Source organism: Pseudorca crassidens, chromosome 9 (assembly GCF_039906515.1).
Source record: "Pseudorca crassidens isolate mPseCra1 chromosome 9, mPseCra1.hap1, whole genome shotgun sequence".
Lineage (NCBI taxonomy): Eukaryota > Metazoa > Chordata > Mammalia > Artiodactyla > Delphinidae > Pseudorca > Pseudorca crassidens.
Genome location: NC_090304.1, coordinates 79,519,181 through 79,545,864, shown reverse-complemented (window position 1 = coordinate 79,545,864; position 26,684 = coordinate 79,519,181). Strand labels below are relative to the sequence as shown.

General features: G+C 38.9%; 1 protein-coding gene and 1 pseudogene across 1 annotated transcript in view; one reads left to right on the top strand and one right to left on the bottom strand.

Moving 5' to 3' along the window:
* Positions 1-473: 473 nt before the first annotated feature.
* Positions 474-1,545, top strand: LOC137229696 (palmitoyltransferase ZDHHC4 pseudogene; annotated as a pseudogene).
* Positions 1,546-16,571: 15,026 nt separating this feature from the next.
* LOC137231163 (glutamate carboxypeptidase 2-like) overlaps positions 16,572-26,684 on the bottom strand; it is a 37,582-nt gene continuing 27,469 nt past the window's right edge. Inside the window, exon 6 of the mRNA XM_067751694.1 lies at positions 16,572-26,425. Within this exon, the coding sequence (XP_067607795.1) occupies positions 26,270-26,425 (156 nt within the window). The 3' untranslated portion in view covers positions 16,572-26,269. The remainder of the gene's footprint in view (positions 26,426-26,684) is intronic.

Here is a 26,684-nt window from a genome sequence, read left to right as displayed (position 1 = left end):
TACATTTTCTATATTAAAACTACTTTTCTCATTTTCTGTGAATTTGGGACATATTAAGATTATGTAAGGATCCCGGTGCCAGATCCAGCATCCGAGAGCAGAGTTCCCCAACCCTTGGGCCGCAGACCAGTACCGGGCTGTTGCCTGTTAGGAACCAGGCCGGACAGCAGGAGGTGAGCAGTGGGCGAGTGAGTGGAGCTTCATCTGCCGCTCCCCATTGCTCACATCACCACCTGAACCATCACTCGCATTACCTCCTGAACCACTCCCCCACCTTCGGTGGAAAAATTGTCTTCCACGAAACTGACCCCTGGTGCCAAAAAGTTAGGGACCGCTGTCTTAGAGGAACCATGTCCTGCAGCTTTGGGTGCCACCTGTTGTGCCAGGCGGATGCCACTGCACAAGAGGAGACGCCATTTGAATTCTCTGTGAATGTTTGGAGGAGGAATGCCAGAGCTACCAGCTGAAAACTATCCAAACAAAAGATATATATAGGCTGGGGACCCTGAATCACCTCCCCCAGGATGGACTTTCTGGTTCTCTTCTTGTTCTACCTGGCTTTGGTGCTGATTGGTGTTGTTACAATCTGCATCTGCTCAAAAATCCATTGCTTGAAAGGCCTGGTCAGAGGAGGAGCACAGATACTTTTTCCTGTATGATTCCAGAATGCCTTTGGACAGCCAGAGTAAGATTGCTTCATTACCACTTTCATACATGGAACCACACCTTCGTTATCCTGCATCTCATCTTGCAAGGGATAATTTATGCCAAATACACCTGGGACATATTTTGCCTTTGTCAAGAGCTGGAGTTCTCCTTGTATTACCTTTTTCTGCCTTATCTGCTGCTGGTTGTAAACCTGTTTTTTTTGTGTGTTTTTGCCCTAAGTTGTGTAACCAACCCCGGTACCATAACAAAAGCAAACGAATTACTGTTTCTTCAAGTTTATGAATTCGATGAAGTGATGTTCCCAAAGAACGTGAAGCGCTCCACATGTGATTTAAGGAAACCAGCATGATCCAAGCACTGCAGCATGTATAATTGGTGTGTACATCAGTTTGACCATCACTGTGTGTGGGTGAACAACTGCATTGGGGCCTGGAACACCAGGTACTTCCTCTTCTTCCTCTTGATGGTGACAGCCTAAGCTGCCACCACGGCTGTGGAGAGCACTGTTTCTGGACCAGTTGGTGGTGTCTGACTTGTACCTGGAGACTTACGTCGATGACCTTGGACACTTGCAGGTTGTTGACACTGTCTTTCTTATTCAGCACCTGTTCCTGACCTTCCCAAGGATTGTCTTCTTGTTGGGGTTTGTTGTGGTGCTGAGCTTCCTCCTGGGGAGCTACCCATGTTCTGTCTGTACTTAGCCGCCACAAGTGGTAGAGAGGTGACCGAGCCTGGTGCCAACATTGCTCCTAGATGGCCTGGCCCCCATCAGCAGAGCCCGAGGTTTACCACAACATTCACTTCCATGGGCTTTGGAGTAACCTTCAAGAGATCTCTCTACCTGCTGCTGCACATTATGAAAGAAAGAAGAAATAAGGATGGGAAGAATGTGAACTTATGGCTTCAGTCTCACACCTCAGCCCAGTCGAGGATAAACACAGAAATACAAAGACAAACTGGTCTCGATCTTAAAGAGTTATCCTCTTTCCCAGGGGGCACAAAATTCTGAATTGATGTGAGCTCATGAAAATATAGATGAACAGAAAAACAAACAAAAAAGACTAACCAATCAGTTTCTCTGTTGTTTCTCACCAACAGAGAATTCATCTGCATCATCTAGAAACATCATCAAATGGTTATGCTATAAAACCAAATTTCCAGTCACTGATGCAACCACTTGGGAATATATTGTTGACTATGGGAAAGTCAGAAAAAAAAAAATCAGTAGACAGAGAAGAAAAACTAGAGAAACAGAGTAAGCAAAGCTAAAATTCTATCGTTACTTGGAATTCACTCTGAAGGCCAAGAAAGGATGTGTCCAGGTTATATAAACATTAGTGAACTTCTCCAGAAATGCGGTTTACTTGATACTTTGCCAAGACAGCCCACTTGGGCTTCTCAGTGTAACCTCCCAAACTGCCAAACTATAATTTTCTAGAAGGTAAAATTATGACTCTCAAACAAACATAAAATAAACATATGTCAAAGAATTTGTTTATTCAATTAATTAATGAGTGTACTAGTAAGAGATTTTGGAGAATATATATGTGCAAATAGGAACATTGAAGTGATTTTGCTAATAAACGCAAAACTGGTTAAAATTTTATAGGTCAATTAAATATAAATTTTACATTTAAAAGTTTTATCTCTATGAGACAATATGCCATTGCATTCCTTTTTTAAATTTTTTTAATTGAAGTATGGTTGACATATAATATTATATTAGTTTCAGGTGTATAACATAATGATTTGACATTTATATACACTATGAATTGATCACCATGATAAGTCTAGTAACCATCTGTCACCATACAAAGTTATTAAAATATTATTGGCTATAATTCATATGCTGTACATTGTATCCCCTTGACATTTATTTTCTATCTGGAAGCTTTGTACCTCTTAATCCCCTGCACCTATTTGGTCCAAAGCCCCTCCCCCTCCTCTCTGGCAACCACCAGTTTATTCACTGTTTCTATGAGACTCTTTCTTCATTTTTTTTTTTTTTTTTTTTTGCGGTACGCGGGCCTCTCACTGTTGTGGCCTCTCCTGTTGCAGAGCACAGGCTCCGGACGCGCAGGCTCAGCGGCCATGGCTCACGGGCTTAGCCGCTCCGCGGCATGTGGGATCTTCCCGGACCGGGGCACGAACCCGTGTCCCCTGCATCGGCAGGCGGACTCTCAACCACTGTGCCACCAGGGAAGTCCCTCTTCATTTGTTTTGTTTTTTAGAGTCTTTGCATTTCTATGGACAAGACTGTTTGCATTACTGTGGACTGGAAAAACTTAGATTGTTATTGGTTTTCTACAACTTAGTTTCTATCCCTAAACAGCTATGAAATAGATTAGTCAACCAGACAGTGAAATAATCAAATACAACCAAATAATCTCTGGAGGATCAGCTAGATAACACTAAGGACCACTCCACTGAAAGAACAGTTAGTGCTCTCTTTTTTCTCGATTTTTCAAGTCTCATAATTGTTCTTGAAATTTAAAATAAATAATGAAAAAAAGTTTCCAATATCAATTTATTAAGGCCTATATAATTAATTCTTTTTTTTTCACACCACAACCCCCCACCCCCTGCCACTTCCCCCCCTTGGGGTCCATAAGTTTGTTCTCTACATCTGTGTCTCTATTTCTGAACAGCAAACCGGTTCATCTGTACCATTTTTCTAGGATCCACATATATGCGTTAATATATGATACTTGTTTTGCTCTTTCTGACTTATTTCACTCCGTATGACAATCTCTAGATCCATCCACGTCTCTACAAATAACCCAATTTCATTCCTTTTTATGGCTGAGTAATATTCCACTGTATATGTGTACCACACCTTCTTTATTCATTCGTCTGTCATTGGGCATTTAGGTTGCTTCCTGGCTATTGTAAATAGTGCTGCAATGAACATTGGGGTGCATGTGTCTTTTTGAATTATGGTTTTCTCTAGGTATATGCCCAGTAGTGGGATTGCTGGGTCATATGGTAATTCTATTTTAAGTTTTTTAAAGAACCTCCATACTGTTCTCCATAGTGGCTGTATCAATTTACATTCCCACCAACAGTGCAAGAGGGTTCCCTTTTCTCCATACCCTCACCAGCATTTGTTGTTTGTAGATTTCTGATGATGCCCATTCTAACTGGTGTGAGGTGATACCTCACTGTAGTTTTGATTTGTATTTCTCTAATAATTAGTGATGTTGAGCAGCTTTCCATGTGCTTCTTGGCCACCTCTAAGTCTTCTTTGGAGAAATGTACATTTACGTCTTCTGCCCATTTTTGGATTGGGTTGTTTGTTTTTTTGATATTGAGCTGCATGACCTGTTTAAATATTTTGGAGATTAATCCTTTGTCCATTGATTCATTTGCAAATATTTTCTCCCATTCTGAGGGTTGTCTTTCATCTTGTTTATAGTTTCCTTTGTTGTGCAAAAGCTTTTAAGCTTCATTAGGTCCCATTTGTATATTTTTGGTTTTATTTCCATTTCTCTAGGAGGTGGATCAAAAGAATCTTGCTGTGATTTATGTCACAATGTCCTGCCTATGTTTTCCTCTAAGAGTTTTATAGTGTCTGGACTTGCATTTAGATCTTTAATCCATTTTGAGTTTATTTTTGTGTATGCTGTTAGGGAGTGTTCTAATTTCATTCTTTTACATGTAGCTGTCCAGTTTTTGCAGCATCACTTATTGAAGAGACTGTTTTTTCTCCATTGTATATTCTTGCCTCTTTTATAAAAGATAAGGTGAACATATGTGCTTCGGTTTATCTCTGGGTTATCTACCCTGTTCCACTAATCTATATTTCTGTTTTTGTGTCAGTACCATATAGTCCGGATTACTGTAGCTTTGTAGTATAGTCTGAAGTCTGGGAACCTGATTCCTCCAGCTCCGTTTTTCTTTCTCAAGATTACTTTGGCCATTGGGGTCTTTTGTGTTTCCATACAAACTGTGAAAATTTTTGTTCTAGTTCTGTAAAAAATGCCATTGGTAATTTGATAGGGATTGAATTGAATCTGTAGATTGCTTTGGGTAGGATAGTCATTTTCACAATATTGATTCTTCCAATCCAAGAACATGGTATATCTCTCAATCTATGGGTATCATCTTTAATTTCTTTCATCAGTGTCTTATAGTTTTCTGTATAAAGGTTCTTTGTCTCCCTAGGTAGCTTTCTTCCTACGTATTTTATTCTTTGTATAGCAATGGTAAATGGGAGTGTTTCCTTAATTTCTTTTCAGATTTTTCATCCTTAAAATATAGGAATGCAAGAGGTTTCTGTGCATTAATTTTGTATCCTGCAACTTTACCAAATTCATTAATTAGCTCTATGAATTCCTGGTGGCACCAGATTCCTGGTGGCATCTTTAGGATTCTTTATGTATAGTATCATGTCATCTACAAACAGTGACAGTTTTACTTCTTCTTTTCCAATTTGAATTCCCTTTATTTTTTTTCTTCTCTGATTGCTATGGCTAGGACTTCCAAAACTGTTTTGAATAATAGTGGCTAAAGTGGATATCCTTGCCTTGTTCCTAATCTTAGAGGAAATGGTTTCAGTTTTCCACCATTGAGAGTGGTATTTGCTGTGGATTGGTCGTATATGGCCTTTATTATGTTGAGGTAGCTTCCCTCAATGCCCACATTCTGGAGAGCTTTTATCATAAATGGGTGTTGAATTTTGTCAAACCTTTTTCTGTATCAATTAAGATGATCATATGGTTTTTACTTTTAATTTCTTAATATGGTGTATCACATTGATTGACAGGCATGTATTGAAGAATCCTTGCATCCCTGGGATAAATCCCACTTGATCATGGTGTATGATCCTTTTAATGTGTTGTTGGATTCTGATTGCTAGTATTTTGTTGAGGATTTTTGCATCTATATTCATCAGTGATATTGGCCTGTAATTTTTTTTTTTTTTAGTATCAGGGTGATGGTGACCTCATAGAATGAATTTGGGAGTGTGCCTTCCTCTGCAATTTTTTGGAAGACTTTGAGAAGGATGGGTGTTAGCTCTTCTCTAAATATTTGATAGAATTCACCTGTGAATCCATCTGGTCCTGGACTTTTGTTTGTTGGAAGATTTTTAATCACAGTTTCAATTTCACTACTTGTGATTGGTCTGTTCTTATATTCTATTTCTTCCTGGTTTAGTCTTAGAAGGATATACCTTTCTAAGAATTAGTCCATTTCTTCCAGGTTGTCCATTCTATTGGCATAGAATTGCTTGTAGTAGTCTCTTAGGATGCTTTGTATTTCTGTGGTGTCTGTTGTAACTTCTCCTTTCTCATGTCTAATTTTATTTTTATTTAATTTTATTAAATTTTTTTATTTTTTATGTTTTGCGGTACGCGGGCCTCTCACTCTTCTGGCCTTTACCGTTGCAGAGCACAGGCTCCAGACGCGCAGGCTCAGCAGCCATGGCTCACGGGCCCAGCCACTCCATGGCATGTGGGATCTTCCCGGACCGGGGCACGAACCCGTGTCCCCTGCATCGGCAGGCAGACTCTCAACCACTGTGCCACCAGGGAAGCCCCATGTCTAATTTTATTGACTTGAGTCCTCTCCCTCTTTTTCTTGATGAGTCTGTTTAATGGTTTATCAATTTTATTTATCATCTTCTCAAAGAACCAGCTTTTAGTTTTACTGATTTTGCTATTGTTTTATTTCTATTTCACTTATTTCTGCTCTGATCTTTATGATTTCTTTCCTTCTACTAACTTTGGGTTTTGTTTGTTCTTCTTTCTCTAGTTCCTTTATGTGTAAGGTTAGATTGTTTATTTGAGATTTTTCTTGTTTCTTGAGGTAGGCTTGTATTGCTATAAGCTTCCCTCTTAGAATTGTTTTTGCTGCATCCCATAGGTTTTGCATCATTTTGTTTTTGTTGTAATTTGTCTCTAGGCATTTTTTGATTTCCTCTTTGATTTCTTCAGCGATCTCTTGGTTATTTAGTAACGTATTGTTTAGCCTCTATGTGTTTGTGTGTTTTACGTTTCTTTCCCCTGTAATTGATTTCTAGTCTCATAGTGATGTGGTCAGAAAAGATGCTTGATATGATTTCAATTTTATTCATTTTACTGAGGCCTGCTTTGTGACCCCATATGTGATCTATCCTGGAGAATGTTACATGTGCCCTTGAGAAGAAAGTGTAATCTGCTGTTTTTGGATGTAACATCCTATAAATATCAATTAAATCTATCTGGTCGATTATGACATTTAAAGCTTGTGTTTCCTTAATAATTTTCTGTTTGGATGATCTGTCCATTCGTGTAAGTGAGGTGTTAAAATCCCCCACTATTATTGTGTTACTGTCGATTTCCTCTTTTATAGCTGTTAGCAGTTGCCTTATGTACTGAGGTGCTCCTATGTTGGGTACACAAATGTTTATAATTGTTATATCTCTTTCTAGGAATGTTCCCTTAACGTTATGTAGTGTCCTTTCTTGTCTTTTTTTTTTTTTATCCCCTAAGGTGACTTTTTTACATCTTTATTGGAGCATAATTGCTTTACACTGGTGTGTTGGTTTCTGCTTATAACAAAGTGAATAAGCTATACATATACATATGTTCCCATATCTCTTCCCTCTTGTGTCTCCCTCCCTCCCACCCTCCCTATCCCACCCCTCTAGGTGGTCACAAAGCACCGACCTGATCTCCCTGTGCTATGTGGCTGCTTCCCACTAGCCATCTATTTTACATTTGGGAGTGTATATATACACATGCCACTCTCTCACTTTGTCACAGCTTACACTTCCCCCTCCCCATATCCTCAAGTTCATTCGCTAGTAGATCTGCGTTTTTATTCCTGTCTTACCCCTAAGTTCTTCATAACATTTTTTTCTTAAATTCCATATATATGTGTTAGCATACGGTATTTGTCTTTCTCTTTCTGACTTACTTCACTCTGTATGACAGACTCTAGGTCCATCCACCTCATTACAAATAGCTCAATTTTGTTTCCTTTTATGGCTGAGTAATATTCCATTGTATATATGCGCCACATCTTCTTTATCCATTCAGCCAATAATGGACACTTAAGTTCTTTCCATGTCTGGGCTATTGTAAATAGAGCTGCAATGAACATTTTGGTACATGACTCTTTCTGAATTATGGTTTTCTCAGGGTATATGCCCAGTAGTGGGATTGCTGGGTCATATGGTAGTTCTATTTGTAGTTTTTTAAGGAACCTCCATACTGTTCTCCATAGTGGCTGTATCAATTCACATTCCCACCAGCAGTGCAAGAGTGTTCCCTTTTCTCCACATCCTCTCCACCATTTATTGTTTCTAGATTTTTTGATGATGGCCATTCTGACTGGTGTGAGATGATATCTCATTGTAGTTTTGATTTGCATTTCTCTAATGATGAATGATGTTGAGCATTCTTTAATGTGTTGGTTGGCAGTCTGTATATCTACTTTGGAGAAATGTCTATTTAGTTTTCTGTCCATTTTTGGATTGGGTTGTTTGTTTTTTTGTTATTAAGCTGCATGAGCTGCTTATAAATTTTGGAGATTAATCCTTTGTCAGTTGCTTCATTTACAAATATTTGCTCCCATTCTGAGGGTTGTCTTTTCGTCTTGTTTATGGTTTCCTTTGCTGTGCAAAAGCTTTGAAGCTTCATTAGGTCCCATTTGTTTATTTTTGTTTTTATTTCCATGTCTCTAGGAGGTGGGTCAAAAAGGATCTTGCTGTGATTTATGTCATAGAGTGTTCTGCCTATGTTTTCCTCTAAGAGTTTGATAGTTTCTGGCCTTACATTTAGGTCTTTAATCCATTTTGAGCTTATTTTTGTGTATGGTGTTACGGAGTGATTTAATCTCATAATTTTATATGTACCTGTCCAGTTTTCCCAGCACCATTTATTGAAGAGGCTGTCATTTCTCCACTGCATATTCCTGCCTCCTTTATCAAAGATAAGGTGATCATACGTGTGTGGGTTTATCTCTGGGCTTTCTATCCTATTCCATTGATCTATCTTTCTGTTTTTGTGCCAGTACCATACTGTCTTGATTACTGTAGCTTTGTAGTATAGTCTGAAGTCAGGAAGCCTGATTCCTCCAGCTCCGTTTTTCATTCTCAAGAATGCTTTGGCTATTCGGGGTCTTTTGTGTTTCCATACAAATTGTGAAATATTTTGTTCTAGTTTTGTGAAAAATGCCAGTGGCAATTTGATAGGGATTGCATTGAATCTGTAGATTGCTTTGGGTAATATAGTCATTTTCACAATGTTGATTCTTCCAATCCAAGAATATGGTATATATCTCCATCTATTTGTATCATCTTTAATTTCTTTCATCAGTGTCTTATAATTTTCTGCATACAGGTCTTTTGTCTCCTTAGGTAGGTTTATTCCTAGATATTTTATTCTTTTTGTTGTACTGGTAAATGGGAGTGTTTTCTTGATTTCACTTTCAGATTTTTCATCATTAGTGCATAGGAATGCAAGAGGTTTCTGTGCATTAATTTTGTATCCTGCTACTTTACCAAATTCATTGATTAGCTCTAGTAGTTTACTGGTAGCATCTTTAGGATTCTCTATGTATAGTATCATATCATCTGCAAACAGTGACAGCTTTACTTCTTCTTTTCTGATTTGGATTCCTTTTATTTCCTTTTCTTCTCTGATTGCTGTGGCTATAACTTCCAAAACAATGTTGAATAAGAGTGGTGAGAGTGGGCAACCTTGTCTTGTTCCTGATCTTAGTGGAAATGCTTTCAGTTTTTCACCATTCAGGAAGGTGTTGGCTGTGGGTTTGTCATATATGGCCTTTATTATGTTGAGGAAAGTTCCCTCTATGCCTACTTTCTGCAGGGTTTTTATCATAAATCGGTGTTGAATTGTGTCAAAAGCTTTCTCTGCATCTATTGAGATCATCATATGGTTTTTTTCCATCAATTTTTTAATATGGTGTATCACTTTGATTGATTTGCATATATTGAAGAATCCTTGCATTCCTGGAATAAACCCCACTTGATCATGATGGATGATCCTTTTAATGTGCTCTTGGATTCTGTTTGCTAGTATTTTGTTGAGGATTTTTGCATCTATGTTCATCAGTGATATTGGCCTGTAGTTTTCTTTCTTTGTGACATCCTTGTCTGGTTTTGCTATCAAGGTTATTGTGGCCTCATAGAATGAGTTTGTGAGTGTTCCTCCCTCTGCTATATTCCGTAAGAGTTTGAGAAGGATAGGTGTTAGCTCTTCTCTAAATGTTTGATAGAATTCGCCTGTGGAGCCATCTGGTCCTGGGCTTTTGTTTGTTGGAAGACTTTTAATCACAGTTTCAATTTCAGTGCTTGTGATTGGTCTGTTCATATTTTCTATTTCTTCCTGATTCAGTCTTGGCAGGTTTGCGTTTCTAAGAATTTGTCCATTTCTTCCAGGTTGTCCATTTTATTGGCACAGATTTGCTTGTAGTAATCTTTCATGATCGTTTGTATTTCTGCAGTCAGTTGTTACTTCTCCTTTTTCATTTCTAATTCTATTGATTTGAGTCTTCTCCCTTTTTTTCTTGATGAGTCTGGCTAATGGTTTATCAATTTTATTAATCTTCTCAAAGAACCAGCTTTTAGTTTTATTGATCTTTGCTATCATTTCCTTCATTTCTTTTTCATTTATTTCTGATCTGATTTTCATGATTTCTTTCCTTCTGCTAACTTTGGGGGTTTTTTTGTTCTTCTTTCTCTAATTGCTTTAGGTGCAAGGTTAGGTTGTTTATTCTAGATGTTTCCTGTTTCTTAAGGTAGGATTGTATTGCTATAAACTTCCCTCTTAGAACTGCTTTTGCTGCATCCCATAGGTTTTGGGTCATCGTGTCTCCATTGTCATTTGTTTCTAGGTATTTTTTTATTTCCTTTTTGATTTCTTCAGTGATAACTTCATTATTAAGTAGTGTATTGTTTAGCCTCCATGTGTTTGTATTTTTTACAGATCTTTTCCTGTTATTGATATCTAGTCTCATGGCATTGTGGTCGGAAAAAATACTTGAAACAATTTCAGTTTTCTTAAATTTACCAAGGCTTGATTTGTGACCCAAGATATGATCGATCCTGGAGAATGTTCCATGAGCACTTGAGAAAAATGTGTATTCTGTTGTTTTTGGATGGAATGTCTTATAAATATCAATTAAGTCCATCTTGTTTAATGTACAATTTAAAGCTTGTCTTTCCTTATTTATTTTCATTTTGGATGATCTGTCCATTGATGAAAGTGGGGTGTTAAAGTCCCCTACTATGAATGTGTTACTGTCGATTTCCCCTTTTATGGCTGTTAGTATTTGCCTTATGTATTGAGGTGCTCCTATGTTGGGTGCATAAATAATTACAATTGTTATAACTTCTTCTTGGATTGATCCCTTGATCATTATGTAGTGTCCTTCTTTGTCTCGTCTAATAGTCTTTATTTTCAAGTCTATTTTGTCTGATATGAGAATTGCTACTCCAGCTTTCTTTTGGTTTCCATTTGCATGGAATATCTTTTTCCATCCCCTTACTTTCAGTCTGTATGTGTCTCTAGGTCTGAAGTGGGTCTCTTGTAGACAGCATATATATGGGTCTTTTTTTTGTATCCATTCAGCCAATTTGTGTCTTTTGGTGGGAGCATTTAGTCCATTTCCATTTAAGGTAATTATCGATATGTATGTTCCTATTCCCATTTTCTTAATTGTTTTGCTTTCTTTATTGTAGGTCTTTTCCTTCTCTTGTGTTTCTTGCCTAGAGAAGATGCTTTAGCATTTGTTGTAAAGCTGGTTTGGTGGTGCGGAACTCAGCTTTTGCTTGTCTATAAAGGTTTTGTTTTCTCTATCAAATCTGAATGAGATCTTTTCCGGGTAGAGTCATCTTGGTTTTAGGTTCTTCCCTTTCATCAGTTTAAATATATCATGGCACTCCCTTCTGGCTTGTAGAGTTTCTGCTGAGAAATCAGCTGTTAACCTTATGGGAGTTCCCTGGTATGTTATTTATCATTTTTCCCTTGTTGCTTTCAATAATTTTTCTTTGTCTTTAATTTTTGTCAGTTTGATTACTATATGTCTCAGTTTGTTTCTCCTTGGCTTTATCCTGCCTGGGACTCTCTGCACTTCCTGGACTTGGGTGGTTATTTCCTTTCCCATGTTAGGGAATTTTTCAACTATAATCTCTTCAAATATTTTCTCGAGTCCTTTCTTTCTCTCTTCTCCTTCTGGGACCTCTATAATGCGAATATTGTTGCATTTAATGTTGTCCCAGAGGTCTCTTAGGGTGTCCTCATTTCATTTCATTCTTTTTTCTTTATTCTCTTCCATGGCAGTGCATTCCACCATTCTGTCTTCCAGGTCACTTATCCATTCTTCTGCCTCAGTTATTCTGGTATTGATTCCTTCTACTGTATTTTTCATTTAAGTTATTGTATTGTTCATTTCTGTTTGTTTGTGTTTGTTCTTTAATTCTTGTAGGTCTTTGTTAAACATTTCTTGCATCTTCTAGATCTTTGCCTCCATTCTTTTTCCAAGGTCCTGGATCATCTTCACTATCATTATTCTGAATTCTTTTTCTGGAAGGTTGCCTATCTCCACTTCATTTAGTTGTTTTTCTTGGGTTTTATCTTGTTCCTTCATGTGGTACATAGCCTTCTGCCTTTTCATCTTGTCTATCTTTCTGTGAATGTTGTTTTTGTTTCACAGGCTGCTGGATTGTAGTTCTTCTTGCTTCTGCTGTCTGCCCTCTGGTGGAAGAGGCTATCTCTAATTAATTCTTTTTTCAGCTGGATTTTGAGCCTGCAGTCTGCTTTCATATATCTATCTGGGCTAAGAAAATCTATACAGGTACGTTATAAGCTTTCCATTAGGGTTAGCCATAATTTGAATGTTATTTCTAATATTAGTTCCTAATATTATGGTGGAAATTTGAATTGTTTTTTCCTTTTGAAGTAATTTTTACAAATAAAATCAACATAAATAAAGTTCAAATTAAATAAAAGACAGTTTTCTAGGTCAAAACCCTGCTTTATCCTTCCATCTTGCCAGACAATATTCTTCAGAAAGTTGGTTACTGGGTAGAGCTACTGAGAGATGGAATATTTGAGAAAGGACACTTCCTGGAGCGGGACTTTTGAAGACAGCTGATGTGGCCTCTGGAAGTTCACTGAGCACCTAAAGGAGTGCTTGGCATCTGCTCCTTCAGAGCTGGGAAAATTCAGGCAGGTCCAGAGCCTCCAGGCAGGAACTAGCAGTTATTCCCTTGTCTATATTTACCCAGAAACCAGCCTTCCAACCCACACTTGACAGGTATTTGGAGATATGTGTCTTGCTGAAGCAGTACAATGCCAGTATAATTGGCCAAATAAGAATTTTCCCATTAAGTATTTTTGGGTACAACCAGCTTTATCAAAAGCATAAGATACCCTTGGAATCTGAAGCTTTTACCCTTGAAATTTCAGATTTTTGCAAGCACAGAATGTTCAAGTTCATGGCTTCATTATTTTGCTAAAGGAAAAACTGGGTGCAGTGGCATTGTGAGGATGGTGTGCATGAGAGGAGCACCTGAGCACTAGATCCTGCTAGCCACTGGGCATCTGCATTATAGCGTGGCTTACCAATCAATGTCCTTCACCAGTGTCAAGGTTCTGCTGGATTTTTAAACTACCTATCGTATGCTCTATACTCCAGGGAGTAGAAGAATATAAACATATAAGACATTCTCTTTGCCATCAAAGAATATTTATTTTCATTAGACAGACAAGATGGAGTTAATAAGATGGCCAACAACACCCAAGATAACATGACTAAGAGCTGAAGGAGTTCTATAAGAAAATGCCAGAAAGTCAAGGGACCTGTGAGTAGTTATAGAGAAGCGAGGTTTTGAATCCCATCCTGAAAAAATATATAGAATTGGGGCAGATGAGAAAGCAAGGGAGGGTGGGGGAGGATTCCAGCAAAAGGGGAAGTTGGAATAGGAAGATAGTACCAGATAAAGGAACTAATTTAGAATGTGTATGGTGTAGAGGACAGAAAAAAAAAAAGCCTTTTGTGGCAGAGTTAATAAAAAGCAAAATTTTTCATAGGAGAATAGAGGAAAATAGCATTGAGTGGCTTCGTGTTATGCCAGACATTTTTACATCATTATTCCACATAATCTTTTTTTTTAAAGATAAATCTACATGAAGAAAAGATCACTATCATCCCCATTTCACAGATGAATATGCAAATGAGACTCAAGGAGTAAAGTAACTTGACCAGCTGGGATTTACAGCCAAGTCTTCTGATTCTCAACTTTTCTCATGATAGGCAGTACTTTTTCTAATTGCACCTCATGGAGAAGGCAAGACTTGAGCTAGTCCCCTAAAAACAGGTACGTATTTGAAGTACTAGTTATTAAACTACTGAGTGGCAGGAACCCATTGCCCAGCAACTAGTAGATGCTAAATAAATATTCATTACATGAGTGAATAAATTAATAAATACCTAAGCAGAGAACACATTCTGGGAACGGAAATGGTTTAAATAGACAATAAGGAGAAATTATATAACTTATATTGGGCTATGTTATGAAAGATACAGGAGATCAAGCTGAAGAACTGGACTTTATTCAACGAAGAATGCAGGTTGCAAAACGGAATTTTTTTAAATGGAGCTACAGAGGAAACGGGGTATTTTAACTAATGGTTGTTGGTTTGTTACTGAGTCCAAGCTCGTTCTGCCTGCTGCACGACAGGCCAGTAAATCGGGAGATGAGGTGTTGAGGCAAGGAATACAGCTTTATTTGGAAAGCCCGCAGACCAAGAAAATGGCAGACTAGGTGTCTCCAAAAAACCATCTTGTCGGGATTTGATGTCAATTTCTTTTATAGAACAGAGACGGGGAGGAGATGAGGAAGGAAAGTAAAAAAGGCATAAGATTTGCAAATGTCCCCTAGAATGGCCAGCCTCGGGGAGGGGATGTGTTAATTTCTTCTTTCTTGCAGACATCCACAGGTGGACAGGGTCAGGATGCTTCCCTGAACAAAGGCACGTTGGTTTAACATTCAGGCAGAGGGGCAGGGTTCCCCTGAGGCAGGCCATTATGTATAGACAGTATCCTTTTAGTGAACAAAAGCAGTGGAAAGCAAAGGTTAAAGTAAAAGAAACAGATCCAACATGTAGTCAGATTTGGTTCTTCCCTGTTACAGGTTCACAACCTCAGGAGTTCCCTGGGTGAAATTTGAAACTGGCTCCCACACACAGAAAGCAAAGAGAGACTGAAGAAAGGAAGATCACTCCAGACTGGTAGGTGGCAGATTTGATAAGCAAGGGAACTTACATATGAGGCTTGTCTTGGGCGACCACAAGGTGAGTAGATCTCTGCACCTGCCCCCAGAACCTTGTTTATACAGAGGTCTTAACTGGGTTCAGTCAAACTCACATATCCAGTCCACGTGATCTCAACAACACAGGCTCTCTCAAGGCTGCATCCTTGAAAATGGCTCCAGCATTGGGAGCAGTGGGCAGAACATACATTCCAGGGATAGGGGAGGAGTGAGGAGCCTCTGATTGCCCAGGTCCAGTTCATGGGTCAACCAGCAGTCATGTCCTCTCATGATCTCCTCCAACAATGGTTTAAACTAAGTTGCCACTGCATTGACTGAGAGGAACAATTGTTTATGTATCTTATGTAAATATCATGGACTTTTATATCTAGAGGAGGAGAAAGACAAGGAGGACAAGAAGAAGAAAAGAAAGAAGGAGGAGGGGGAAGAGAAGGAGGAGGAGAAAGAGGATGATGGGAAAGAGGAGGAGGAGAAGGAGGGTGGGGAGGAAGAAAAAGAGGAAGAGAAGCAACAGCATGAGACAAACCACTTGCTTCTCTTTGGAAGATATTATTACAGACATACTCAACAGATGTAAAATTACTCTGAGAAATTGCTTATATAAGCTTATAAATGCTTACCCTCAAGTTCTGTATGCATGTCATTAGACTGGTAGCAAGCAGATCCCAGACCGGCATTGCCCTGTGGAGTACATTTTGGGTAGCCCTGGTCCATAGAATGGAGCCATTCAAAATGATGTGCCTTAAATTCAAACTTTTTATCATATCAACAATGTCATTCAGCAAGTTTTCAAACTAAAAGTCATCTGTAAAGTATGTCATAATATATGTTTATATTTATGAGATATCTAAAAACATTACAGAGGAGATACAACGGAAGAGGGAAAGTGGTAGGAAGAGAAGTAGAATGAGCCAACAATTTCATAATTACACCAAAATATATTTCAATAAGGCTTTATTCATAAAACATTACAACCAAGTGTGAAAATTCTACTGAGGAGAGAATAAGAGAACATTGAGTATAATTTCACCAAGTGAGCGTTTGATGAGAGTTTAGTTTTTACACAAGTAATAATGTCCTCAACGGTGAAAACTGTCAAGCATTTCAATGTGACATTTGTCACACCGAGAAACTCTGCTAGTGGCCTAGCATCATGGGACTTACTCTTGTCTATTTGAGGAAGTCAGCCAATTCCAAGTCAATTTCAAGTCAACCCAAGATGTAACTATTCTTCTAATAACAGAGCCCCAAATTCCAAAACATGACCATGTGACTAACCTAACCACAGAATGCCAAAAACTTCAAGCCAGTAAGGCTCAGGAATTTAAGTACCAAAGAGTACCAAACCACAGCATTATTAATAAAATATAAAACAGTCCTCAAGTTATACTTAGGTTGTATTTCAAAACTTTGTTAGCTGGCTCTTTAGAACTCAGAACATATTTCCCAAGACGGTGATCTTTTAAACTAACAAAAGACTATATACCTTTGAGTAGAATTGTTGGTTCATAATCTATGTATATGTTCAGCTTTAATATATAATATATACCAAAAAATTATCTTCAAGAGGGGTTGTCCTAATGTACACTCCAGCCAGCAGTGTGTGAGTTCCAGTGAATAATCTTTTTTTTTTTTTTTTGCGGTGCACAGGCCTCTCACTGTTGTGGCCTCTCCCGTTGCGGAGCACAGCCTCCGGACGCACAGCCTCAGCGGCCATGGCTCACGGGCCCAGCCGCTCCGCAGTATGTGGGATCTTCCCGGACCGGGGCACGAAACCGTGTCCCCTGCATCGGCAGGCGGACTGTCAACCACTGCGCCACCAGGGAAGCCCGAATAATCTTTTTTATTGAGCATTTAGTATGTGCCAGACACCGTGTAAGTGCTTTTCATGTGTAGTTTTATTTGATCTTCACAACAACTCAGTGAGGTGGGTATTACTGTTTCTCTATTTCTAGGTTAGGTGAACTTGCCCCAGTCATATAGCTAAAAAGAGGCAGAGCCAGGATTGGAGCCCATGTCCAATGCTGTAAGCCACTAAGCCTTCCCTGAGAAAGACTTCAGTGCATCCAGAGCAAACACATATGAAAAATACCCCTCAATGCAGTAAAGGAAGAGCTGCATTTAGTTCTGCACATCAGTCAACGGTCAGCTCTGCATGGGGATATGCCTGAGGGCTGATGGGAGCAGACACAAGCCTTCCAGATACAGTTAGCATGGGAAGATGATTCAGAGATTTGGAAAGAGGGGAAGGATGGCTTAGGCAAGGCTGGGAGGTGGAAAACACACAAGTGAGGTCAAGAGCTCTGTGACTGGGCCTTCCCTGGTGGCGCAGTGGTTAAGAATCCACCTGCCGATGCAGGGGACACGGGTTCGATCCCTCGTCTGGGGAGATCCCACATGCCGCCGAGCCCATGTGCCACAACTGCTGAGCCTGCAATCTGGAGCCTGCGAGCCACAACTACTGAGCCCATGTGCTGCAACTACTGAAGTCCATGTGCCTGGAGCCTGTACTCTGCAACAAGAGAAGCCACCGCAATGAGAAGCCCGCGCACCACAACGAAGACCCAACACAGCCAAAAAAAAAAAAAAGAGCTATGTGACTGGGCTTGCTCTGTGCTCTGCACTTGCAGCCTCATGCATATATGACTTCCTGAGAAGTGAGTTGTCTGACTTTCTGGAGCTTTCCCCAGAATACTACAGACACCACGATTCTGAATGAAAAAGTGATTTTCACACACATTTCACCTTGGGGAGAAAATTTCTGTTGTATCTTCCTGGAATTCCACCCTTTGTTCTTTGGTTCTGTTTGTTGTTTCTAAGTGGAATTTTCTTCCTCTCTTTCTCATTCCCCTGGTGCTGGTCTATCCTCCCACTCTGATGGGAATTCCTCTTAAAATTCTGGCAGTCTCTTTGATGAGCTGAGCCCGGTAAAGCCTGGGAAGTGTGCTCTGAGCCTCTGGCTGTCTGACCACCTTCCCACAACCCACAAGTGGAGTGTGTCTGTGCACAGATCATCGGTATCTTCCCCTCTTTGAGATCCAAGTTGGCCTGGCCTTACTCTCTGGGTGGACATGTGTCTGAGCCAGCTCAGAGTATTGCATTTTCGGTCCAAATTTCCACCTCTGAGGTCACAATTTTCACTATCTAAATACAAAAATGAGAGCCCCCTTTCTGCACTGAGTTTAAGTTATCACCAGTCAGATCCTCTGAGAGTTTCCATGCTGGGGGGATGCTTGCATTCTCTCTCATCTCTTATTTGTTCCATCATCTTTTCTCCAAGCTCCTCCTCAGATCATCATTATGGTCATCTGTGCCTTGTCACCCTCCCTGGGCCTGCTGTCCCCTTCAGCATGGACACAGCCCCTCTTCCCCATGCCCCAGGTCATCACAATCACAGAGCTGATGTGAGTAGCAGGTTTAAGGAGAAGATTAGAGCACAGAAGAGGAAACAACTTACAACTGACTATTAAGGCTCTCTTGTAACATTTCCTGACCATATCAGCCCGATGTCCTTTCCTGGCTGTTTCTCTTCTCAGACCCTTGTCCTCAACATCTGTGGTACTCTTCCCTCTCCTCTTGCCTGTATTTTCCCTTATGCTTCCCCAAGTTCAGAGGCCTTTGAACACTTCCTGGGGACCACCAGGAAAAATAGGAAATTCCTATTACTTTATTACACAGATCGATTTACTGGTAGTTTCCTTTGCCTCCAGTTCCCATTTCATAATCTTGAATTTTCAGAATCAAAATATCATAAGTGGTATCCTTAAAAGAAAACTATGCACTCTAGGCTTCCAACTTCGGCAGCAGCCCAGATCTCTGAACGTTTTAAACAACTTCAAAGCTTCTGACTCAGGTTTTATTAGTTTCATGGTGAAAGCACCTGTGCTTTCCTCTTCCGGGAGTCTGTAGGTGGAAGGAGAGCAGTTCTCAAGCTAGTCTCTCCCTTACCTGGTCAAACATCAGAGCCGGGGCTTTTTTCTGCTCTTTCATGGGTAAAAGTACTTCTCGAGGACATGGTCTCAGAGACGAATCATGTCTCTGGCATCAGACAAAAGCTCAAGTTAAGGATTGGCCACATCAAAGGATGCACAAAATTCTCCTCTCCACTATTCCCACCAGGAAAATAAGGCACCTCTAGATTATGCAGCCAACACAAATAGGCAGCAAACACATGGCGAGTCAAACTGAAGAACAAACTCTTGTCGTATACAAAAGAATATTCCAGAGATCTGAAACACAGTTCTAACTTCAAGGTGCATAATATTTACACATCAGATATTTAGGTCCTATTTCCTGTGGTCCCTGTGAAAGAAGCTTTTTTGTTCCCCTACTCTATGCCAAGAGTGTAATTCTCAGAATGGTCCTGGGAGTTGAGGTTATTACTCTCACCTAACAAGCAGTGTAACTGAGGCCCACAGAGGTTAAGATTTTTGCCTAATTTAACACAAATTAGTGCCAGAAGAATGGTTAAAATCTTGTCCTTCAGATTCCAAGTCCCTAGCAATTTGTGTTTCCCCAAAATACAGAAGATACTAAGTCAAACATCCAAGTGGCAATCTACCTCTTAGTGTTTGCCTCTTGCCTCAAATCCTCCAAAAACTACATCAAATGAGGGGACATAAGGGGCAATGAGAAAATAAAATATGAAGACAGCTTTCTAAGGCAGCAGAGAGGAACATGAAAAACAAATACAACATTAAATATTTCAGCCTCTGTTATTAAGTATACTGGTAGCCTATTAATTGATAAAAGTATTTGAATTATTAATTATTCTTTGGAGAAATCTATTTGTTTACTGCTCTGCCTCTCCAGGATAGGGAGAACACCTTTTTTTTTTTTTTAAATCACAAAATGCTGGAATGTTTTAGCTTCAGGAATCTTATGAAGGAAGGGCAGGATTTCCAGCCCAAGTCTCATAGCCTGAGTGAGGAGAATACAAAGTGAAAAATGAGAAGTAAGTATCAGTACACAGGGGTTGTATTTTTCTAATTGGTAACCCGAGACAAGGCAGTTTCAAACTCTCCCAGACAAACTGTTAAAGGTCCAGACACAAACAGGATTTGGGAGCATGAAAGAGCAGCCCACAGGCTGTCTGGATCCCATTGGAGCTACTGTTGTCAACGTACTATCATTATAAGGGGTTCATGCTTCACTGCGGAAGGGCCCTGGGTGATATCTGTCCCACCCTCTCTCGTTCACCAAGCAATGAAGATTAGATATTACACCTGCAAATCCACAGGTTGTTAGAGTCTAGAACTCAGACCCCACCTAAATTCCCAGAACCCAAAAGTGAAAAGATGAATTGCTATGTGGGTGGAGGTGGGAGGGAAAGTGGCAGTGGCTGCAGCAGGAGCTCACAGCTCTAGACAGCCCTGTTGATCAATGTGCTCTCTCCCACCTTTACCTTTCTGATGACACACATCTCACAAGCCTCAGTTTTCTCATCTGCATAATGGGAATAATAATTACAGAATTGTTGTTGTGAGAATTAAATGAGACAGTCTATATAAAACACATATCACAATGCCTAGTTCACAATAAGCAATAAATTAATGGTTGGTATAATATTAAAATAATTAATAATTATTTTTATTTCCCTTTTACAGTCCTGAGGAATTGTTTCATGTTGCAGTGTTACCCATCTTATTACCCAGTGCTAGGAAACAAGATATCTGAGTTCCAGTCCTGGTCTTCTGCTAATGAACTCTGAGTTCTTGGATGGCTTGCTTCATCTTTCCAGAATGACTAAATCTCAGTCTCCATGTGCCAGAAATTCTAATAAATAGCATTGATGAAACAATCCCCCTCCAAAAATCTTGTCTTAGTCTCTATTCTAAATAAATATTGAAATTACTGTTGAATTTTAATAATGTATATGTAGACTTCAAGTTAGCATATTTTTATTACTTATCTTTAATAGATATTGTGTCCCACATAGAATTTAATTTAGAGAACTTTTCGCTGAAGTTAACTGTGGACTAATGAGGACTCAGCTACACACATACCCTTAAAAGTAAGTCCATAACAGTTCATGCTCACTATGGTAAAATTCGCTTTGCCAATTTCTATAGCATTACTGATTCCTGTATTTAAACAGTAGATTTGAGATAATCAAAATATGGGATTATAAAAATAAGAAAACAGAATTTGAATTCCATCATTTCTGTCATTCCCTGTGACCATGTGGAGTTTTTTGGTATTTTAAAATTTTCAACTGTAGAGACATATGAAAGATGATAAATTCAATCCCAAAGAAACAGACATGGACAGCACTGTGATTTCTGGAAATTAATGTGAAATGGGATTTTTTATGACTCTGACAAAATTATCCCTAAGTTTAAGATTTTTCCTATTTGTATGTTGGTTGCTCCATGTGAAAGAAAACTTTAAAATTAAATTAATAAGACGTGTTCTTTATGAAATAATGCCATTTGCAGCAAAATGGATGCAACTAGAGATTATCATACTAAGTGAAGTAAGTCAGAAAAAGATAAATACCATATGATATAACTTATATGTGTAATTTAAAATATGGCACAAATGAACGTATGTACAAAACAGAAACAGACTCACAGACATAGAGAACAGACTTGTGGTTGTCAAAGGGGAAGGGAGTAGGGGAAGAAAGGACTGGGAGTTTTGGGTTAGCAGATGCAAGCTATTATATACAGAATGGATGAATGACAAGGTCCTACTGTATAGCACAGGGAACTATATTTGATATCCTGTGATTAAACCATAATGAAAAGAATATTAAAAAAGAATGTCCATAAGTGTATAACTGAGTCACTTTGCTGTACAGCAGAGATTTGCACAGTGTAAATCAACTATATTTCAAATTTTAAAATTTTTAATAAACAAATAAAATGCAAATCCAAAAAAAATTGTTCTTCAATTAACTATGAGTCAAGATATACTGACAAATTTTAACCCAAATGTGCAAAGATCAATTACAATGAAGTTCAGGCTGAAAAAAAAAACTTTAACATTCATTACGATGTTCAGTAACTGAAAATTTCACTTTCTGCATTTCCTTTCCAGTCAGTATTCTTATTCATTTTGTTTCCTGATTATGACAAAATAATTTTGTCATACAGAGAAAGGGGGTGTTAAAAACAATGACTCACTCCATAGGCCATAAACACTAGGTTTACTCCTGTTCTGTCAACCAGAGATAAGGGGGTCGGGCTGTTTTCAGAGTTGGAAAGGGTGGTCCACGGGGAAACGCTAACCTAAAGGCATGTTTTCTTTGAACTGCAGGGTGTTGGGTCACACAGTATTGTTATTTATTTGTTTACTTATTATTTAAATTATTTAAATAAATATCATTTTAAAATCAGGATTTTCTGGATATATGCCCAGGGGTGGGACTGCAGGATCATATGGTAGCTGTATTTTTAGTTTTTTAAGGAACCTCCATACTGTTCTCCATAGTGGCTGCACCAAGAAAACCATAATTCAATAAGATACATGCACCCCAACATTCATTGCAGCACTATTTACATTAACCAAGACATGGAAGCAACCTAAATGTCCACTGACAGTTGAATGGATAAAGAACATGTGGTATATATTATGCACAATGGCATATTACTCAGCCATAAAAATATGAAATAATGTCATTTGCAGCAGCATGGAATGACTGAGAGATTATCATACTAAGTGAAGTAAGTCAGAAAGAGAAAGACAAATACCATATGATATTACTTATACATGGAATCTTGAAAAAAATGATACAAATGAACTTATATACAAAACAGAAATAGATCCACAGACCTAGAAAACAAACTTATGGTTAGCAAAAGGGAAAGGGGGAGGAGGGATAAATTAGGAGTTTGGGATTAACATATACACACTACTATATATAAAATAGATAACCAACAAGGACCTACTGTATAGCACAGGGAACTATACTCAGTATTTTGTAATAATCTATAAGGGAAAAGAATCTGAAAAAAAATGATATATATGTATTTACAACTGAATCACTTCGCTATACACCTGAAACTAACATAACATTGTAAATCATCTACACTTCACTAAAATAAAATAAATAATAAATATAACTGGAATTCAGCAGATTAGGAAATGGTAAAAAAAAAAGGGGGGGGGGTTTAATTTATGCCCAGCACTGTAAAGCCTTTTAGAAGCCATTAGTGACATTATTAAAATAAACACTATGGAAAATGATGCACAAAAATCAGAATTTTCATGTTGTATTAAAAATTCCTGAAATCTCTGAAAAAAATCTGGTAACAATATGCTGCCTCTTAACTGGAGGATCAGAGAGGCCAAGTAATTACCCCCACATTACTGAAACCAGCACGCCAGATATCCTGAGTAGAATTCCCAGGTCTTTCCCAATGTACTACTGGCCTATCGTGTGTGTGTGTGTGTGTGTGTGTGTGTGTGTGTGTGTAAGAGAGAGAAGGCATCATGGCAGGTGTCAGTGCAAGGGGCGGGCAGGAGGCGTCCAGAGAGGACTCCATTTCAGCATATTGAGAGGACTTTATTTTGAAGAGGAATAATACTGTATCAAGTTCTGGGTCATATTCTCTCTCCTTCACCCGCCAAGCACATATCTATAGCTGCACTTATTGAGCACCTGTGATGTAATACTGACTCTTCTAAAAGGTGATGGTGGGGGTAAGTTGTTAAACCAACACGACATACTACTTTCGGTTTCACAGCCTTTTGTCTACAAACTTGATGAATATACACTGGACTCGTGATTGTTATTTTTCAGAAGTGGAGAGAGGCCTAGGAGAGATCGTGGCAGTGAGAACAAAGGTGGCTCTATCCTTGCCTCTATGTAATTGTCATTGTCAATGTCCCTTGCTTTTCCAAGATTAAGTATAGCAAAAACTTACTGGACATGGAAGAACAGCTGGATTTGGGCATCTTTTCCTGAGAAGAGTGGTCCAGATTGTGGGTATCCAAACTGAGTGTGCCGGTTGAATTGAAATAAAATAGAATTTTCAATAGAATTGCTTGATGAACCCCCTTCATTACCACCCCCAGCTCCTGATCCTTTCAAGAAGACTAATTTTTTTTTTAACGGAAGTATACTTGATTTGCAATATTGTGTTAGTCGCCGGTGTACAGAAAAGTGATTGTTATATACATATTTTTTCAGATTATTTTTCATAATAGGTTATTACAAGATAATGAATACAGTTCCCTGTGCTATATAGCAAATCCTTGTGTGTTTTGTTTTGTTGTTTTTGTTTTGTTTTGCAAATCCTTGTTGCTTATGTGTTTTCTGTACAGTAGTGTGTATCTGTTAATACCATAGCCCTCATTTATCCCTCCCCTGCTCCCTTTCCCCTTAGCTAACCACAAGTTTGTTTTCTATGTCTGTGTGTCTGTTTCTGTTTTGTATATAGAGTCACTTGTATTGTTTTTGAGATTACACATGTAAGTGATATATTTGTCTTTTTCTGTCTTACTTCACTTTGTATGATATTCTCTAGGTCCATCTATGCTGCTGCAAGTGGCAATATTTCATCTTTCTCTGGCTGAGTAATATTCCATGGTATGTATGTACCACTTCTTCTTAAACCAATCATCGGTTGAGGGGCACTTGGTTTGTTTCCATGTCTTGACTATTGTAAATAAGGCTGCTATGAACACTGGTGTGCATGTATCTTTCCGAATTAGAGGTTTCGTCTTTTCCAGATATACGCCTAGGAATGGGATTGTTGGATCATATGGTAGCTCTATTTGTAGTTTCTTAAGCAACCTCCATACAGTTTTCCATAGTGGCTGAACCAATCTGCAGTCCCACCGAAAGTGTAAGAGGGCTCCCCTTCATCCACACCCTCTCCAGCATTTATTATTTGTAGACATTTTGATGATGGCCATTCTGACAGGTGTGAGGTGATACCCCTCTGTGGTTTTGATTTGCATTTCTCTGATAATTAGCGATGTGGAGCATCTTTTCATGTGCCTGTTGGCCATTTGTATATCTTCTTTTGAGAAATGCCTACTTAGGTCAAGGAGACTAATTTAGGAACCAGTGTACTGGTAAAACTAAACTGTATTTTTAACATTGCTTCTCTTTATTGGGCAAAGGAAATGTTCTTTCAAGTACAAAAGTGAAGTGAAAACATAGGGAGTGTAGTGGAAAAAATATTTTCTGAAATTTATTTTTGTTTCTTTTGCTTCAAAACCCCCCATTTTGTTATCCTAGGCTATTTGGAGCGTGTATCTGCCGGGAAGAGATTGTGATATCCCTGAAATGTAACAAGGAAAATTTCAGGTTCTAAAATTTAAAATAGCAATATGAGCCAGGCTACTGTCTTCATAGAGGCTTCTCAGAGTTCCCATATTTCTCTGCACTGCCATATCCACAACTGACCTAAATTAAAGGACCAAAAGCCCCCAAGATCTCAGTTATTTATCACATGAAAGTTTACTCCTTGCTCATATGAGATCTACTATGGTCCAGTTGCTCTCCAGGGCTGCTGCCTTCTCAGTAATTCCAGTCTGCTTCCATCATGTGGTTCCACCATCTCAATACAGGGCTTAATCATCTTTTCAGCCAAGCATGTCACTGCCATCCTCCACTGAGGATCCGGAGTTCAGTCTCTCAGCTTCAGTTTTCCACAGAATATACTACCACAGAGTTGCCTAGCTGCATGGTGATAGGGAGGACACATGGGCTTTTGCTACTCTTCAATGAGAACTTCAAAGAAGCCTTACTTTTTCATTGCTCCTGGCCTGTAGTTTTACATGGTGCTTCAAATTTCAGAATCTTACTGAAATTCTGTAGGGGACAGCTGGAGGGAAGAGAGATGTGGTTTGATTCTCCAAAATGTTTCCTTCTGCATCTAAACTATCATTTTCAATTTCCAAAATTTATTCTGAGTTTGGCCACTTCTGTGCATTCTCAACACTATGGCCTAAGTCAGTAACCATCGATTCTCACCTGTATTACTTAGATGTTCTATCTACTTCTCCTGCCCCCAAGGGGTCCACAGAACACTTAAGGTGATTAGTTAAATATGCAAATTATATCATGTCAAATGCTGTTTTCAACTTCCAATGCCTTCTCATTTCAAGCTGAAAAAACTCAAATATTTAACATGAGCTACAAGATGCTGCCTCTCCCTTCTCTAGCCCCAGATACAAATGAGCTTCCTCTCTATCCACACAAAAGCAACAAGCTCTATGTTAGGGCTGGAACTCAGACTTGAACTTTTAAACAAACGAGGTGGTATCTTCTCCAGGCTTGTCCATCCACCAGAAGGATTCCACTCTTGTCAGCATTTTGGAGCCAAAGGAAATCCAGTATTTCCCAGAGGAGACGGCTCTCTAAGCCAAGTCCTGCCTCAGTCTGCAGCTCTGTGAGTTTCCTCTGTTGGGGGTATAAGTGCCTGAGACCTCTCTAGATTCCCACACTTGAGTGCATGGGTGGCTTCTCACCTCACTGTAGCAGCAAGTCTCTTCATGGAAGTTTCCAAGCCAAACCTAAAGAAAGTACAAATTATTGAAAATAAGTGGATGACAAAACAAACTGATTTAACATCAAGTAAAAGAAAATTGTATAGCAATCTTAATTTCAAAGTTTGAATTTAAGGGCAAAAAGTACACTCTTTTGGTAGGCATGTAAACTGGTGCAGCTATGGTGCATACTATGGAAAACAGTATGGAGGTTCCTCAAAAATTGTAACTAGAACCACCATATGATGCTGCAGTCTCACTTCTGGGTATATAGCTAAAGGAAATA